General features: G+C 43.6%; 2 protein-coding genes across 2 annotated transcripts in view; one reads left to right on the forward strand and one right to left on the reverse strand.

Annotated features, from left to right (window-relative positions):
- The window catches only part of Prkar1a (protein kinase cAMP-dependent type I regulatory subunit alpha), a 17,584-nt gene extending 5,335 nt beyond the window's left edge, over positions 1-12,249 (forward strand). The window contains exons 3-11 of the mRNA XM_028761270.1: positions 2,799-2,969; positions 3,714-3,805; positions 3,980-4,041; positions 5,024-5,070; positions 5,694-5,852; positions 7,260-7,320; positions 8,312-8,433; positions 9,180-9,261; positions 9,979-12,249. Of these exons, the coding sequence (XP_028617103.1) occupies positions 2,799-2,969; positions 3,714-3,805; positions 3,980-4,041; positions 5,024-5,070; positions 5,694-5,852; positions 7,260-7,320; positions 8,312-8,433; positions 9,180-9,261; positions 9,979-10,151 (969 nt within the window). The 3' untranslated portion in view covers positions 10,152-12,249. The remainder of the gene's footprint in view (positions 1-2,798; positions 2,970-3,713; positions 3,806-3,979; positions 4,042-5,023; positions 5,071-5,693; positions 5,853-7,259; positions 7,321-8,311; positions 8,434-9,179; positions 9,262-9,978) is intronic.
- Positions 12,250-15,638: 3,389 nt separating this feature from the next.
- The window catches only part of Fam20a (FAM20A golgi associated secretory pathway pseudokinase), a 50,884-nt gene continuing 48,311 nt past the window's right edge, over positions 15,639-18,211 (reverse strand). The window contains exons 9-11 of the mRNA XM_028761259.1: positions 17,793-17,874; positions 17,343-17,402; positions 15,639-16,278 (exon numbers count right to left, since the gene is read on the reverse strand). Coding sequence (XP_028617092.1) covers positions 16,014-16,278; positions 17,343-17,402; positions 17,793-17,874 — 407 coding nt within the window. The 3' untranslated portion in view covers positions 15,639-16,013. The remainder of the gene's footprint in view (positions 16,279-17,342; positions 17,403-17,792; positions 17,875-18,211) is intronic.

Raw genomic sequence — 18,211 nt, forward strand, 5'->3', positions numbered from 1 at the left:
AGTCTTTCTCTTTGCCATTACTTCAGATGTGTAAGGTAGGGTATTAACACCATTTTCCTGAGGCAGCAGTTGAATCTAAGGGAAGTTAAATCATAGCTGTGATCCTAGGAGTTGGGTTTTTCAGCAACAACATGTAAACCTGGAATTTTAGTGACTTACCATGATTGGTGCATTTCTTGGTCATGTGCCTATCTTGTCTTTACTTCGAGTGTCTTGTTCTGGGTCTGAGTGGAGAGAACAGCCATTATCTAACCCTGCCAGACTGAGTTCCCACTACAGTGGAGATGTAAATGTCTGTATACCGAGTTTCTCGCATAAAGGAACGGATCAAAGCTTTCTCACATTTTGTTCAGGAGATCAGACAATGAGGTCAGTTACAGTCAGGGGTTCAGGTCTGGTAGGGCCAGGGCTTGCTGGTAAGTCAGAGAAAGAACAGAAATTCAAGGCTACCAAAGGCAGACCACAGTAATGTACATAGTATGACATGTCCACTTACATTCTATGGCCCAAGTAAGTCATGTGCCCAAGCCTGAAGATTGGGGTGGGAAGCTTGTCTACAGAGAAAGATGACAAAGGCAGGGAGGAGATAGATACTTAGGAGAGTGGGAGAAACAACTTGAACCTAAGAATTGAGAGTTTTAAGCTCAGTCTAGTGCAGAGCATGAAAGGAGAGTCAGGAACATTGCTAACCAGTAAATAGACTCAGAGTTTGAGGAAGACTCAGAGCTGACTGACAGGAACAGAGTAAGGATAGAACAGTGTGCCCTTGTACAGCTAGAAATTGATGATCTCAGTAATGGCTCTGACTCACTGGAACCACAAGACTGTTAATAGCAGAAAGCTTTTGTTATTTCAAAATTATCTTTAAAATTTGGTTAACTAAAATACAGTCTAAGTAAGATTTCATTTGTGAGGGGTGTGTGTGTGTGTGTGTGTGTGTGTGTGTGTGTATGTACATGTACACACGCACGCACGCATGTGCAGTACATATAAGTGTTTGTGAGTGTAGTGCATGGTAGTGGGTACATGTGTACATGCTTGCATTAGAGCCCAGAGATTGGTGTCAGGTACTCTCTTTTTAAAGCAGGAACTCCCACTGAACTTGGAAGTCACTGATTGGGTAAATGGGTAGACTAGCTGCTGGTCCAGATGCTAAAGGAATCTGCTTGTCAATGTCTGCTCAGTCTAAGATTTATGGATGTGTGTTCCCACACTCTCCTTTTCCTCGAGTCTGGGGATCAGACCTGGGGCCTCATGCTCACACTGCAGGCCCTTGATCAATGGGACTGGCTCCCTAGCCCCTCATTGTGAATTTCTTTGAAGTGACAATGATTAGTTTGTTGGAGTCTAGAATTTTCTTTTCTTCCTTCCTTCCTTTTTTTCTTTCTTTCCATTTTTCTTTTTAAATGTTTTGAACTTAGGGGAGACTTGTTTTGTGCTAATATGGGACAGAAAGGTCTTGCCGGTCAGGTCACTAGGACTACCTGTATGAAATGAGTGCATTTTCTAAAATACAGTTTTAAATGAGTCAGAGACTGAAGTTGAGCCAGTTTAACAGGGTTTAACAGTGAAAGATCTTCCCACCCTGTTACTGCCTTTTCCTGTAGCCAGTGTTCTAGAGGTAATCTGTGGGCATTTACAGATAGATTCATTTCTGAAAGAGTGGGTTAGTTTTTTCTTTGTGTGCATGTGTCAGTGTGTGCTCATGTAGTAGGAGTGTGGAAGGCTGACGACAGCCCTGTGTCCAGTCCCCAGGAGCCGTCCATCTTGTACTTTAGAGACAGATCTCTCCTTGGCCTGGGTCTTCCAGGCTGGCCAGCCAGTGAGCTGGGACTGTGTCCTCCCCAGTGCTGGGATTACAAGTTTGTGCCTTGTCTCTCTTTTTCCAGAGGGTTTGGGGGTTGGACCTCAGGTCCTCATGATTGTTCAACACATTATTGACTGAACTAACTCCCTTGCCCTGTCAGTGACGTGTGTTTTCTAACACAGGGTGGCACCCTGTTGTATGGATACAATATAACTGTTTCTGCTAGTCATTTTGACTGTTTCCAGTTCTTTATTTGGAAGAAAAAAGCCTAATCAGAAGATAATGTTTCCATATTCACTTCACATACAAGCTTGTTTTAGATCTAGAAGCAGAAGTACTAGAGTACTGAGTCACGAAGTCAATGTGCTCAGGGTTAGAGTCATACAGTGATTCTTGGTTTTCTCGTTTTGTTTTGTTTTCTGGGTTGGTAGCTTGCCTCTGAAGAAATAGAACTTTGTGCTAGTAGACTACACTAGTGAAAGGGCGCTCCAGTAGCCTCTCGGTAGTCAGTCCTCGCCTTTTCCCAGATGTATAGACTCCACAGATTGGTCTGCTTGCCAGAAGTAGGACAAGTGTAGGAGACAAATAGTTGAAGTTTTTTAAAATCACTTTTATTCTAAATAATTTGCTTATTGCTAAGTTAATTTGAATTTGAAAGATGTTGTGGAGGGGTCAAAGAATGGGTGAAATGAATGAAGAAGCAGAAGGTGGCTGTTAATTGAGATGCTGATTAAAGAAAAAGGACATCAGATTTCAGTCTTCATGTGACTTGACTCATTGCCACTAATGGACTGTGCTCGGCCATCCTGGCACCATGCTGGAGTGATTTTTCTCATATTTAACTCTGTTGACCTTTCACCCCTCTTCCCCACCAACTTGGAACTGACTTGTTCTTACTTACATGGGTACTGGAAGAGGTTTGATGTGAGCTGGGCTATCGCTGGGATTAGAGGGACCAGCTTTCAGATTCTAAAGTACAACCTTCTTTCAGGAGGAGGCAAGACAGATTCAGAGTCTGCAGAAAAGCGGCATCCGTACTGACTCGAGGGAGGATGAGATCTCTCCTCCACCCCCCAATCCAGTGGTGAAGGGCCGCCGGCGCCGCGGTGCTATCAGTGCGGAAGTTTACACTGAGGAGGATGCTGCGTCCTATGTTAGAAAGGTAGCTGGGCTGTCTAAGTGGTGGGCTGTTGTCGAGGCCTTCAGTTAGCTGTGTTCCTTTGATGCAGGTATACTCTTTTGCAAAGACAGACAAGGGTGCACTTGTTAGTGCTGAGAACAGACTGCTGTTAATAGCTCCACAAGAGAGGGCAAGTAGTGACTATAAACCAGTGAGTAATTCTCTGCTCTTTGTAGCAGAAGCAGGCAGTCCTCCCCTTCTCTTAGCTCATGCTGTTAGTCTCTTGATACCCTATAATTCAGGTTTGGCTCTACCCTGTTATCCTACAAGTTACGTTTGTCCTGGTCAGCTCTTTTCAGAGCCTGCTAGCCGTTTGAGTTAGGCTTTACCATTTAGGGGAAATGGGTTCCAGGCACTTGATACAGTATTATTATTGTGAAACTAATAATACTGTATCACAGTGTACAAAATGACCAATTGTTATAAAATATTTAGTTATGCCTCAGAAAAAGGATCTTGGTCTAGGTGTTTTCTGTTTATTTGTTAACTTGGAATCAAGTACAGATCCTTAAATATAAGCCTGGCTCTAGGCAAGGGGATTAATCAGTATTTGTACAGTACTTTGTGAGTCATACAGATATCTTATAGTGAAAATAGTAACTTAAAGTACCCTGTTTGGTATTGTTTAAATACCAATCTGTGGCATGGCATTTAATTGAAATGCAAATTGGAGGTATGGAGTGTCTTTGGTTTCTAGGTTGTCACTTGATCTTTAATATTTTTTAGGTTATACCAAAAGATTATAAGACAATGGCTGCTTTAGCCAAGGCCATCGAAAAGAACGTGTTATTTTCACACCTTGATGATAATGAGAGAAGGTAGGTGCAGGTTCTGTTCACACAGTTTCCCAGTCGGGGGGGTGGTGCCAAACTCAGTGCTGTTGTTGTTGCAGGTTCTAGGCATTTAGCTGTTCGTTACCTGATAGGACTGAGAACCTGAGAGCTTTGATGCTGAGAGTTCAAGTCTAACCCCAGGCCTCTTTTGTCCTGCAGTGACATTTTTGATGCCATGTTTCCAGTCTCCTTTATTGCTGGAGAGACGGTTATTCAGCAAGGTAAGGGCTGCTGGCATGTACTGTGATTACAAGCAAGGTGTGGATGTGTTGTGTATGTGCACAGGTGTGACTGTGCTGGGTCTTAGCATTAGTATTGGGTCTTAATTCTTCACTAAACAATTCTCTAAGTTAACACAGTCTATGGGATCAATATTTCTGACTATAGTCAACATCAAAGGGAATACCTATGCTACATTGGATAGTGTGTAGAATTTCAGAGCTGTAATTCTCACATCCTTTTGTTGATTAATAACCACATTTGCACACTCACCCACTCTGCATTGTGTAGCCCGTCTGTTACATGACTGTGCGCCTCCTGCAGAAGTGTAACCATTTTTGCCCATGTAGACTAACAAGAGTCTTATCTATTGGCTATTTTCTGTTTTTCTTATTCTTAACATTTTCTTGGAGCTCCATAAGCTAAGTATTTCCCCATTTTTGTGGCAGAGTGGCCATTTGTTAGTTGAGTTGAGTTGTTTGTAGTGTATGTACATTCCATAGCAGTTAACTTTGTATGCATAAATGGCTTAACACTTTTACATTTTGTTGATTTATTTTGTGAATCTGTGTGAGCACACATGCAGGTGCATGTGCCTGCTGCAGCACTGCTGTGTGATCTCAGAAGACATCTTGTGGTTTCTCTTTCCTCTGTGTGGGTTCCAGAGGTCAGCCTCAGCCTCTCTGACTTGGCAGTGGATGCTGTACACGCTGAGCCTTCTCATGGCTCCCATGAACTGCTTTTTTTTGTTTTTTTTTGTTTTGTTTTTTTTTCTTTTTTCGATGAACTGTTTTGTTAAAGCACAGTTTTAAAAGATTGTGAGATGACCAAAGGAGTGGTTAATTTTATGTTGTTGTTTTTTTAAAGTTGCTTGTTTTTCCCTTAAGTTCAGTCACTAGCATCCACCCATGAATTTACCATTTTATGTTAATTAAACAATTATCATTGCTTCATTAATGATCCTGACATTTTACTCTTTTCCAGGTGATGAAGGGGATAACTTCTATGTGATTGATCAAGGAGAAATGGATGTAAGAGTTAATAATAGGAGAAATATGTTGATAATCTTGACTTTAACTTAATTTCTAAGCAGTAAGCATAGTGTTTGCAAGGGCAAATGATGATAGCCTTGTTAAGCCAAGTCCATCACCACTAACCAAGTCTTTTTATGACACAAAGTTTTTAGAGGTAGCTTGCCTGTCTCTACATGCTGTTCACTACTATCACTGGGGTAGCATTGGAAAGTGAATGTGTCCTATGCTGTGAAAACCCAGGGCACCTCTGTGAGATAGTTCAGCTTTTAAAAAGTCTGCTTTTTGTTTTTAAACTAGTGAAGACAAGATGAAAGTTGCATTAGTCTTATAGAATTATTAGAAAATTCAGTGACCTAATACACGTAAGGTGCCCAGCACAGCATTTTGTAAACATATGTCATTTGATACTATTGCTTGTCTGAACATTTCTCCTCATCATCCTGGCAGGGCACCTTTATTAGATCATCTACCTGTCAGAAGTTAATGCTCCTGCTCTCTTCTGCAGACGTAGTGTATATCCTATTGTTTAAACAGGCTCAGAATTCTTCCTTTTGGAAAAGTTCGAGAGTTAACACATTTGTTATCTAGACAAACACTTTCTGATGTCATCTTTATTTTAGGTCTATGTCAATAATGAATGGGCAACCAGTGTTGGGGAAGGAGGGAGCTTTGGAGAGCTGGCTTTGATTTATGGAACACCCAGAGCAGCCACTGTCAAAGCAAAGACAAACGTGAAACTGTGGGGCATCGACCGAGACAGTTACCGGAGAATCCTCATGGTGAGAGGCTGTGGGCTTAGACTTCACGTGCTGGTGCTGAATAGGATCACCAAGCTCACATGGGGACTGGACTGGTTTTAAATGCATGCTGTTATTTGAAGCCATTCAGAAGTAATCATGTTCTCTAAGCTGATACTGGGTTATCAGTAATAAATTCATGCTGCCTTTTGTTTACAGTGAGACTGCTTGAGCAGTGTGATGATTTTATAGAGTAGCTTTAGATGTTTAGTGAATGGTGCTAGCCCTTCTGAATTCTCAAGTTTTTGTGGTACCCCATAGGTATTTGAAAATACACAGTCTGGGGCTGGAGAGAGATGGCTCAGCAATTAAGAGTGTGTACTGCTTTTGTCCTGGGTCCAAGTTTGGTTTCACCAAACAGGTCACACCTGTAGCTCTAGCTTCAGTGGATCTAATGCCTTCTTCTAGACTCCATGGGCACTGCACTCCTGTGCACAAACCAGTACACAGACTTAAGCATAAGTTTTAAAAATACGTTATCTTACATGCTTTGAAATCTTTGTGTATTTTTTTTGTTTGTTTGCTTAAAATAATGTTTTTAATCTTTGGTAGTTTCATACCACTGGGCCTGAGGGAGAGGGTATCATGTTCCTTTCCCACTTCTGTGCACTCTGTGTGTGTGTGTGTGTGTGTGTGTGTGTGTGTGTAAATATACCGTCAGTGTTCATTAGCTCCTCAGCTTCAGGCTTGGTTTTTCTGGTTTTCTGTCTTGTGCACCAAACCTCATGAATGCTACCCAAGAGCCCCCCTAAGATTTTGGTGTGCAATTTTGACTGCAAATGTGGAACCTGTGTGTGTTGTGTGTAACAGGCACAGATGTACATACACACTTAAGTATATGTATGTAGTAGTGCAGAGGTTATTTACCTTTTGAGCAAAGTTTGCCATAAAACATAAAATATTCCTGTTTTCTTTCAAGTATACCCAGTAAACTTTGTCTTAGATGAGATTCAGAGTGTTTGGGATGGTATGGCTACACAAGCCTAGTTATGCTTAGGACTGTGGCCCAATCTTCTCATCTGTAAGTGGCAGGAGTCTGTTCCCTGTGTGCAGCCTGTGGGAGTAGTCCTGGGCTGAGAGGATGGGCAGCCCCAGTGTGGAGGTCTCATGCACAGTCATGCCTCAGCCATCTGGTTGCCTTTAGAGAATGGCTTGGCATTCACTGCTTGTTAGACTGTGCACTGCCTTGGCCTGCACACCTGTGCAGCTTTGTACAGAGCTGTGCAGAAGCTCACACTTCAGTACAGAGAAAATTGGTTAGAGGCAAGAAACAGTAGCAGCCAGCTTTATATTAACTTTTCTTTTAGTTTGTTTAAAGTGTGAACGTAACTTATTCTGAAACGTGTGATAATCACATCTCTTTTGGACATAACATTTTTTTATTTATAGGGAAGCACTCTGCGAAAGAGGAAGATGTATGAAGAATTCCTTAGTAAAGTGTCTATTTTAGGTGAGTCAGATAATTATATGGGGAGTTGATAACCTGGAGCATTTGTGGTACTTGCACAGCTTTTCACATACGTCTTATAGTTCATGTGCTGTCATTTTTTAAAAATTTTTTATTGTTTTGCTTTTGCTAATCATGATCATATGGCATTTTGACTGTTGAAAGTTTGGCAAAATAAGTGGTAATTTTTACATGTGTTCAGTTTGCCAGTATATGGCAAACCCCTATAATCAGACTTGGAAAAGCTTTATGATCGCATAGATGCTGCCCTTTCCTTTACAGGAGTGTGTTTATGCTCTGGACAGTCACAGTTACTCCTGCTGCAGCTTCTGCTGCTGTTCCTAGGAATGGGTTTTGATGGGCTTTGTCTGGGATATCTTTGTTGGCTTCTTTTGAAAAGATCCACACCTGTTGAAATTTAAAAGTGAGCTGGTCAATTGACCGTATCTCTCTAGATTTCCTTATGTGAACTGGAGTTGTTAAGACCTGACTTGTGTGGGCTCTGGGTAGGTGACAGTCTGCCTTTGCTTTGTTGCAGACTTTTCTCACCTCACTTGTCATTTGTTTTAGTATTCTGAATATTAGTTGGGTCTTTGGAAACAGAAGGTATTTTCTAGCTCCTTGTTACTCAGAAGGTAAACTCATCTGAGTGGTTAAATGGATAAATTACTTTGAACCTTTGCAATGGTGTGCATGGGAAAGCTATTTCTTTAGTTACTTGAAGGTTTGCTTTGCTTGATGGTAATGTTCAGAATTACATTTTCTTAGCACTTTGATAAAAGCTAACAGTTACAGGAAGGCTCTGAAGGCCAGCTGCAGTAGTAGGCGAGTCCTGCTGAGGCTCCGAGCGACTGAAGATGGTTGCTGTGGGCGGGCCTCACCTGGAGGAGTTCTCTTGGGATGTCTAGTGGGGATGTTAGTTGGTTGCATTTTATTTTTATTTTTTTAGCAATACCAGATCTGTAGAGAATTTCCTTTGATTCTTCCTTTTCAGAGTCTCTGGACAAGTGGGAGCGTCTCACAGTAGCTGATGCACTGGAGCCTGTCCAGTTTGAAGATGGACAGAAGATCGTGGTGCAAGGAGAACCGGGGGATGAGTTCTTCATTATTTTAGAGGTAGAGTTCTGCATTTGATTCCTTAGAGTGGATCACCTAAAGGAGGTGCAGCCAGTTGTGATTTGTAGCTTTAGTTTTTAGGGCTACCTGACAGTTTTATTTAAAAGTTATCTTTTACTTCAAAATACAACTTTGTGTGTATAGGCTGCTACAGTTTTAAAGAGTCAGAATCCTGCAAGGGCCCTAGACATGATTGGAGAAATGACTCTTTACTATACTAAAAAGCCCCTCAGGCGTGACAGATACGGTGAGTCTGAGCCATTGTTTAGAAATGTACACTGCTTAGGCTACGTTGTAATGATTTACAATTCTACAAGTTGCTGTTACCTGAGACAGCCAGCTGTCATCCTGCTTGCCAGGTAGGTCCAGACAGCAGCTTCAGAGTCAGAACTCTTGTCACACTGCAAATGCAGCCAACTGAGGTGTGAGCCCTGAGTGTGATAGTCTATAAAAAACTTACTTTCAAAGGATGCAACACGCTTGAGTTTGACCCTTTACGACGTTTACTCACCATGTCTAACTCCTTTGTAAGTGCTTGAACTTGGGAAGAGTCTAGACAGCCGGATGCTGGTTCAGCAGAAATCACGGGGTGAGTGGGGGATGACCTCACTTCTCATTCCCATTTGACTGTAAGCGCATACACAATTTGAAATGACTGTTCAGTTCACCCAGGAAGCAGTGATTGCACAGTGTGAATCCCTCTGGGTTAGGAGCGTGTGTTTAGCCTCTTGCTGGTGTGATTACAGGGCACAGCTGCTGTGCTGCAGCGTCGGTCAGAAAACGAAGAATTTGTTGAAGTGGGACGACTGGGGCCTTCGGATTATTTTGGTATGTTAAATTTCTTCATAAAAAATACATGGTGTAAGTATCTGTGGGACAGTGTAGTTTTCCATAATTAGTTTTGTTTTCATTCCTTTACTTAGTTTTGGGGCAGAGTGTGGCCTGGAACTCACTCTGTAGACCAGGCTGCCCCCAAACTCAGAGACTACCTACCATCTCTATTTCTAGAGTGATTGGGTTACACGCAGGCACCACCACAGCCTGCCTTTATTACTGTTCTTGAGACAGGGCCTATGGTAACAGTGCAGGCTGGCCTTCTTCAGATCTGCCTTAGCCTCCTAAGTGTTGGGATTATAGTCACACCTGTTAGATTTCTTAACCTCCACTCTTTGTTGGTTCTCAGAGAAATACTGTAAGATTTAACTTTATTCAGTTAATAGACTAGACACACGAATGCATGCGTGCGCATACACATGCGTACCTGCATGTGCACCTGTGTCTTATATAACCTAGACTGCCTGGACTTCATTGTACAGTGAAGCTTGTTCTAACTGACCACCTTCCTGCCTCTGCCCCTTAAGTGTTGGGTTGTGGGCACTACTATAGGGGCTTTATTGTCTTTAGCTGGTAGTAGCTTTTAGTGGACAAATGTTATGTGGCCCCTACTAAGTTAGTAGAAAAGTTCCATCTTTGTTCACTTGCCCTGAAGTGGAGCCTTTAAGGAAATAGCTTCCATAAGTGATAGTCGTAACTGTCTCTTTCCAGGTGAAATTGCCCTGCTGATGAATCGTCCCCGGGCTGCCACTGTGGTTGCCCGTGGCCCTTTGAAGTGCGTTAAGTTGGACCGACCTCGGTTTGAACGCGTCCTTGGTCCGTGCTCAGATATCCTCAAGCGAAACATCCAGCAGTACAACAGCTTCGTGTCACTGTCCGTCTGAGCTCTGCCTCCTGTGCCTCTCTCTTCTCCCCAGTCCATGCTTCCCTCATGCAGACTGCTTTCTCTTCCCTTCTGCAGCGCCGAGTGGCCACTGGCTTCACAGCTTCTTGTCTCTTCATACTAAAAGTTGCTTTATTGCACCATTTTTCATTGGGAGCATTATTGAATGCTCATTCACAAATAAATAGAGAGTTGTATGGACTTGGCTGTCACCGCTTCTCTGTGCAGTGCTAGTGTTCAACCTGGGCAGTGATGCCATGCTTTTTGCTGAGGGCGGTCCCTGCACCACTGAATTACCATAATGATGTAATAAGAGTGCAGGCGTTTTAAGTGACACAGATTTCCATTTCCATATGACACAAGTGACATATTTAGACTGTGGCCATGTTTGCTGTATTTCTTTATAGAATAAATGATTTTAACCTTTAAGGATTAGAAGAATGAGTATAGAAAAATCCTAGCACAGTAGGAAGACATCTGCCTGTAGTTAAACTAGTGTGGGAAGTGCCCACGGTTTGCTAATTACCAGACACATGCAACTAGTTCAGCCCCCTCAGCCTAGTTTGGTTTGTCTGTTGTTAGTGTTTCTTCTCCAACCCTGAAATATTTTGGTGTGGCTGTCTGTCTGTTGCTGCCTTTTAAGTTTGAGATCATTTGTAGATGGCAAGTACTGGGTCGTGACTTAACTCCACCTGTCTGAGCTCACAGATTCTGATAACTTTATTTATCCAGCTGGTGCCAAATACTGATGATGAGATGCAGAATTGTAAGAATTTGAGGTCTTCACTCTGGGTAGTTAACTATGGTTAACTAGTGTGATCTGCCCTCAGTTTTGGATTCTAGGACGTTGGATTTACTGAGAATAGACAAATAGAAGCTCCAGAGAGAAGGGAATGGAGGCAGTGTTGCTGAAGGGGATGGCGTTCAGGTGTCCAGAAGCAGGAAGCCGTGTGTGTGTGTGTGTGTGTGTGTGTGTGTGTGTGTGTGTGTGGTTAGTCTCTCCTGGTGTATGTTAGCAAGGCTGGGCGGGATGTGGCTGTTTTGTGGTCTGAAAGGCCACCCCACTGAGAGTCCTGCCTTTTCCTGTCCAACCTTGAATTTCTCTGGTAAACTTTCTTTATTGTTTTTTGTTTGTTTGTGTGTGTTTTTAAAGTAAACTTGTGTTCTTAACTGTATTTCAGTATTTTCCAGCCTTACGTGTTACATTATTCCAATGATAACCCAACAGTTTATTTTTATTACTGTTATTTTTTAAACAAAATTCACAGTTCATTAACTAGGCACGTTTATCTTGTGATTTATGTACAATGTCGGGTTCTATTTGGGAGTGACTGCATTTTCCACGTGTGTGCAAGTGGTTCTGATTAATAATCCCCTTCCTTCCTTACCCAGTTAACTTAAATTGTTGGTTATGTTAGACTTTTTTTCTTGGTAGACTGAAAAGCTTTTAGATTGTTATTAACGTGGGGAAAGTTTCATTTAGATTTTAGTGTGGGGTAGAAAGCTGCCTTGTTGCCATATCTAATAATCTATATTAAACGAGGGTTTTCTGTACTTACTTTGTGGTTGGCTATCTTTTTTATATTTAAAAAAATAAAGATTATGTTACTAGCTTAAAGCTTAATTTGATATTTGTTTAAATGCCAAAATATGTACGTAAGTGAATGATGTAGAACTCCATAAAATGCATTTCATGTGTATATATCCCCTTGGTCTGTACGGAGATACATGCCCTGCTTTCCAAGAGTTCCACGCTAGCTTGCTAGTTACTCCCTTCTGTCGTTTTACTCTTTGACTTTTCAAGATAAGTCTAAATTTAAAAATTACCACTTAAAGCTTTATCTTTGTGCAATTTAAATATCAGTCAGAAGTCGTGGTTGGCATACTGTGTCTTTGTGGACTCTAGGCACCATTATCTCTGGATGGGTGAGTGAATTTAAGCAATCTGCTGAGAAAGTGGAGGTGGCCAGAGGGACAGTTGCTGTTCCCTGGACACTAGTCTGATACACTCTGTGCTCATCTAACAGCTAATCGCTGGTCTTTTGTTACAGACTGTCTCAATGGTAGGCCACAGAATAAAACAGATGAAATAATTTAAATTCTTAAATGAATCCGTTTTTCTTCCTTTCCTCCTTTTCTTCCTCTGTCCTTCCCTAAAATTTCAGTGGGAAAGAATGAAAGTGAATTTTGGGATTAGAGTTTTGAAAAAATAATGTATGTATTTTTAAAAATACATTCCAATTCAGTTTGTCAAAGGGTGGATTTCAAAACCTTTCTCATGGGCGTGGGGCAGACTCACAAGTTCGGAAGGAAGATTCTGTCCAAAGCCATGGCTTCTTTTTCACAGGACAGACCTGTCTGTGTGCCTTGGGGCTTCACAGACTTGATAGGATTCCTGGTTCTTTATCAGCACAAGTTTGGTTTATAAGGTCCTCCGTTAGCTGCTTAGAGATCTTGCACATATCGAGCCTTGTTTCTAATGTTTCTTCCTGGAGTTTGAGGAGTGAGCTAATGAGTTACTCTGTTGGTATCTTCACAGCAGGGCGGCGGCAGGAGTTAGTGCTGGGGCACTAGCTCTGCTTCCTGAGCTCTGCCTGGGCTAGGTTCAGAGTTCCCTTCCTCTCAGCAGCCGGATGTCACTGACACTGTTCTCAGTGTAGTCTAGTCCTTCCTTTAAAACTTGGCTCATGATACGTTTTACTATTGTGTTGACATTTTGAGATTGAATTAGCACAGTGGCAGAACTGTCACTCTGTCAGTAACCTCAAAGAGTTGGACCCTTTGTGAACTTTTGTTAAGTCCTGACAGTGTACTTTCAGGTGGACCAAACCCATGATCAACTGTTTGATTTGTCCCCAGCACGTCTGTCGGGAGAAACACAAGCCTCTCCCTCCTTATATCTGGGGTATTTCCGTAGAAGCCATCGTTTTCGTGCACGTACACAGCTAAAATTTGTTCTTGACATAACTTTAGAACTACGACACCGTTGTGAGTCCCTGTAAGAACGAGTTTAAGTAGCTTTGTGATTTTAAAAAAGTTGCCACTAGATGGAGAGCTTTCCCTTTATTCTCAGCTCTGTCAACCCCAGTCGCAGCTGTCCCTCAGTGTCTGCGGATTCTGGATTTGCATTGTTTTCCTACTTGGTACAGTGTAAGTGTGACCCTGAGACCACCACACCAGAAGCACTCGGGGACCTGAGCTGCATGCACAAAGAAAAACTTGACTGTCCCCTGCACTCCTTCCCACCCAAGGTTGGGTGAGGTCCGCCTCATCTCAGCTGTGACTGTGTCACTTGGGGGCCTCCTGCACATTGGTGTGCCTGTTTTCGTGCCTATTGTTGATGAGGTCACTCAGTATTTAAAAGGTCCCTAAGGATTGACTCGCGTTTCCATAGTATGAGAAAGCTGTATCTTACTGAACGTGTAGTAGGTAGATGCAGTGTTAAAGAACCAGCAGTGTAAAGAGATGATCTTTACCACGCAAGATTCTGTAGTAATGGGTTGGTGAAATTAAACTAGAGAATCCTAGGAACCTAACCCTGTATTTTTCCTAGGGACAGTAATAATTTACCAGTTCAGTGGCCAGGGGTTTGATAGGACAGACTTGCCGCCTATAAGAGAGTTGACTTATCCTTAGATCAAAATTGTCCTGGTTTTTGAGAATGCTGTGGCATGTCTCTCCAAACTGGTCCCCACCAGTTCACACAGTCTTCGTTACTTTATTTGCTTGCCAGTGGTAGCATGGAAAGTTTTCACATAGACTCAGAATACTGATTTTTTTTTACCCCCATGGGAAGTTAAGCAGTGGTTCAGAGTGTGTCAGATGTGAGAACGCCACACTCTGAGAATGGAATGGTTTGGTTTTCTGATATTTTTGAAAAATGCCAGTCTCAGCCTTTTTGTTGTTGTTATTAAAAAACCTGATTGTTAAAAGTAGTCTGTATAGTTACCCAACATACTATGATCAAATTCAGTTACTTTAGTCTTAAAAAGTGTAGCCGATACGTTATTCCAGAATCTTGAGAAACTAGTCTGGATCGAGGGAGGCCGCCTTGGAGATGGACTGCAACTCACCTGAGCAAGACTGGCTAAAAGCCTCAAACCATGCTTTCTTTGAACATCTGAATGTCCCCTCCCCCCCCCGGCCCCCCCCCCCCCCCCAATTCTTCAGTGTGGCTTCCTAGTGTTTCCCTGACAGGGGAGAAGAGGAGAAACAGTTGATGTTGCAGGAAGCTGTGCCTCACCAAAGGGCCTCCCTGATAGGGAAGTCTTTGGAACTCATTTTCTCTGGTAGAGTTGATTTTGCTGGTTTTTTTTTTTTTTTTTCCCTCCCAAAGCCCAGCCCAGCCTTCAACTTTATACTGAGTCACTCAAGGGCTGGGATTTGCTGGCATAAGTCACAGCACCCAGCTTAATTTTTTTTCCAGCTAACAAATTTAGCTTCACAAATGGGCGTGATACTATACATTTTGGAATAAGTTTAAACCACAAGATGATGTGTTTTTCTCTCTCTCGAGCCACAGTTCTCTTTCTTACACATTGGCGGCAGAGGCTTGGATGTGTTCGTGAGGGTTGCAAACCTGTGCCGACTTACAGGTTAGTAAACCGTCTGGGATGTGGCAAGGCTTTAGAATAGAATAGAAGCAAGGCTACTGCGCAAACTGGGTTCAAGGATCACGTGCCCATAATGTGGGGTGGCTAGGATGAATCAGAGCCATCCATTGTGAGACCAGCATGGACAAATGCCTTAATCCAGGCACTTGGGAGGTAGAGGGGGAGGAGCAAGAATTCAAGGCCAGCCTGGGATGTACATGATGACCAATTTCAGAAGACCGAAACAATACTACCCATTGTCGGTCACCTGTCTGTCCTTGGGCATATGCAGGAGTCTGAGTGACATTTCTGGTTCTTGATTTGTCCCTTGTAGTGACTGATGCTTTTTCTTCCCTCCATACTTTTGGATCCTCTGACTTTTATCAGAAGATAAAGTGATCTGATCTGATGAAGCCATGTAACCCGAACCTGCCGCCAGCTTCCCCTTCTTGTGTCTGGCTCTTAGGTTTGACATACATGGTGTTTCCTCTTCATGCATCCCAGGCTAGCCTTGAATTCACTGTGTAGCTAAGAATGTCTTTTAAGTGCTGGCATTCCAGGAATTGCCACTATGCCTGGCTGAGGGTTGAACCTGAGAGGCAAATACTCTACCTACTGTGTGAACCAGTTCCTAAGCTGATAATACTCTTCAGATTGAAGTGTCCCCTTACTGAGCAAATTCACCTTTAGTTAGGATTTTTGAGGGGTGACCTGGTCAGGATTGTTTGTATTCAGATAGTGTGAAGGAATAGAATGTCAGTCAAAAAAGTGACCCTTTTTTCTTTTTCATCAACCTGAGATTTACAGATTTTATGTCTCAAGATTTTTTTTTTTAACATGGGCCAGGTGGTTTACTGTACCAGCATATACAGTAAGGACTTGGAGAAAGCCAGTTATCCACTTGATGTCCCTTTATTTGACATGGTAGAGTAAAAACCGCTCCTGGGAACAGAGCTTCCAAACCTTCCAAGCCTGGCCCAGATCCAGGTTTCACAGTGTGCTCAGAAGATAGTCTGCAGTCTTGATGGAGCCGGAGCTCGTTGGGAAGAGCGAGCTCCAGCCAGTGCACTGGAAAAGCAGTGACTTCCACCCAGGGTAAAGATGAGGTTGGTGGATCCCGACTGCTTTTCACAAAGCATTCCTGCCTCCTCCCTGAGCTTGTAACTCGGCCTCCAGCACCCCAGGCTAGAATGGGGCAGCAGGAGCCTACAAACCAGCATGCAGTGCCGGCTCCAGTTGTGTGTTCTGAAGTCCTACGTGCGCTGTTGCCATTAGCTTGTCAGATTAGCCTGGCCAGAGTCTGGAGCTGAATGTTGTGTTGGTCCATCAGCTATGACACTCGGCTCGCCGTGGGCCTCTATGCAGTCCTCCACTGTCTTAAGGATGATCTGGAGTCTGCGGTCCAGGGCCAGGAGGTGGGGTTCTGTGAGGACAGGGGCGAGCTGGTCATCTAGCAGTGACTCCCGCATCACGTCGCTGAGCCTGTAGTCGGCCTGAGCCAGCAGCCGAAGGTGCAAGAGTGTTTTCTTTTTAATCCTGACAAGACAAAGCCAGTGGGGCCAGATCAGCAAATTGAGGGAGGTAACTCCGCTTGCGATTGCTAGCTCCCCACAAACAGCTCTTAGCAGCTGGTATTCTTGGAGGTCTTATTTCTAGGCAAACTCATTTCACTGAAAGCCATGTGGAAAAGGAATTAATGATGGGTAACAGCCTTTGTCCAATTGACCCCCCCATCACTGTCTCTCTGTCTCTCGTGTGTGTGTGTGTGTGTGTGTGTGTGTGTGTGTGTGTATGTGTGTGTGTGTGTGAGAGAGAGAGAGAGAGACCCCTAAGGTTTGTTGTTTTTAAAGATTTAAAGCTGACAAGAAATTTCCAGTAGGTGAATGAACCTGTCTGTTGTCTGAAAATCCAGCCTCCACATGCCAACGTCATAATGCGTCTCCTGTGTCAGATACTAAAACCACAGGATGGCAAGGGGCTAGATCCATTTTGACTTTAGGATTTGGATTTCTTTAAAACCTCACGCAAGCAGCCTAATTGTCTGATTTTCTGATACAAGCAGCTACTGCTCATCCAGTCCAGAGAGAGACTTGAACCCAAGGAGTTCGGACCACTCATGTACCAAAGGGACAAATGCGATGGTTCTCTCAGGTCTCAATCACGTCTTTATAATTAGCGATAGCTAAGAGGGACCTAGTGCCACAAGCCTGGTATAAGTGCCAGAGATACAGAAGTAGGTTAGGTGTCCTTTAGAGAAGGGGCCAGAATTTCAGAATGACCCAGTTTTACCAGACTTCAGTCAGGGTTTTGCTTAGATGGTGATGAAATAGTGATATTTAAGACCTTACATAGGGAAAGCGAAGGACTCATTTGTAATATCAAAGAGCACTGATATCCGTAAAAGTGGGTGATTATCCAAGTGGGTTAAAGATTAAAGTTGGTGACTTTAAAGGATCAGATCTTAACTCGTTTTCTGGTAAAGGATGAGGAAGACATCACTTAGGGAAAGCCGGTAGCTGCAGTGTGGGAAGCTAGGCAGCTTACATTGTTCTGTATCCTAGACCAGAGTGTTCTCGGTTACTCACGCGGTAGAAACTTACATGCAACACTGAGCGAGAGGGGCGAGGATAGAGAGTTCATCCTGGGAATGCCGTCCGAACCTAGGAGAGGAGACAGAGCCCTTCATTCTGGATGCTCGCTGCGGTAACCCTTCTGTGAATTCGGTGGGATAAGGCGCTAGATACTGTGACAGCCTTCTCAACAGCGCCCCCCTCAGCCAGATCACAGAAGCTCCCCCTGCCTCTACAGGCCACCCGCAGAGGCTAAGCCATGCTCTGCTATCAGGAAAGTCTACTGAAAAGATACAAGGAGTCTCAGCCAGGTTCTCTGGTGGACACGAGAATGCTCTCACGATGGAGAATCTGTGCCACTTAGCAAAGGGCAGAAAAAGCCACCCAAAGGTTAGTGGGAGATAGGGCCAGATGGAGACATGTCCAGGCAGTGTATGCCCTCCTGAGGTCTCCAGTGGGATGTGAGCAGTTAGTGCTTACCCTCTGGCATTGTCAAGATGAATAAGGTACCCATCATCCCCAAACTTGGTGAACATCTCATAATGGTGTCTGTCCATGTTTCCTGCAACGGAGGGGAGAGATCAGAGCAAGGGTCTGAAGGCCACAGCTACGGAAGAGCCTGACCTGGGGCCTGGGAGCGGGAGCCAGTCAACACTTAGGACCCTGAGCTTGGATCACAGCATTTCTAGGCTTTTTACTTTGCCGCCAGCCTCAGCCTGGCAGCCCATGGAGCAGAACTGCGCCACTGAGCCTCCTGTACACATCGGCGTTGGGCTTTCTTGGCCCAGGCAGCCTCAAACATGCAGCATCCTTCCCTGGTCCCAGTGGGAGCAGGGGACAGAATTACCGGTTTGTGGAGCTGCAGCCTTGCTTTGGCCGTCCCAGTGCAACATACTTCC

Source organism: Grammomys surdaster, unplaced genomic scaffold (genome assembly GCF_004785775.1).
Source record: "Grammomys surdaster isolate TR1022 unplaced genomic scaffold, NIH_TR_1.0 126906, whole genome shotgun sequence".
Lineage (NCBI taxonomy): Eukaryota > Metazoa > Chordata > Mammalia > Rodentia > Muridae > Grammomys > Grammomys surdaster.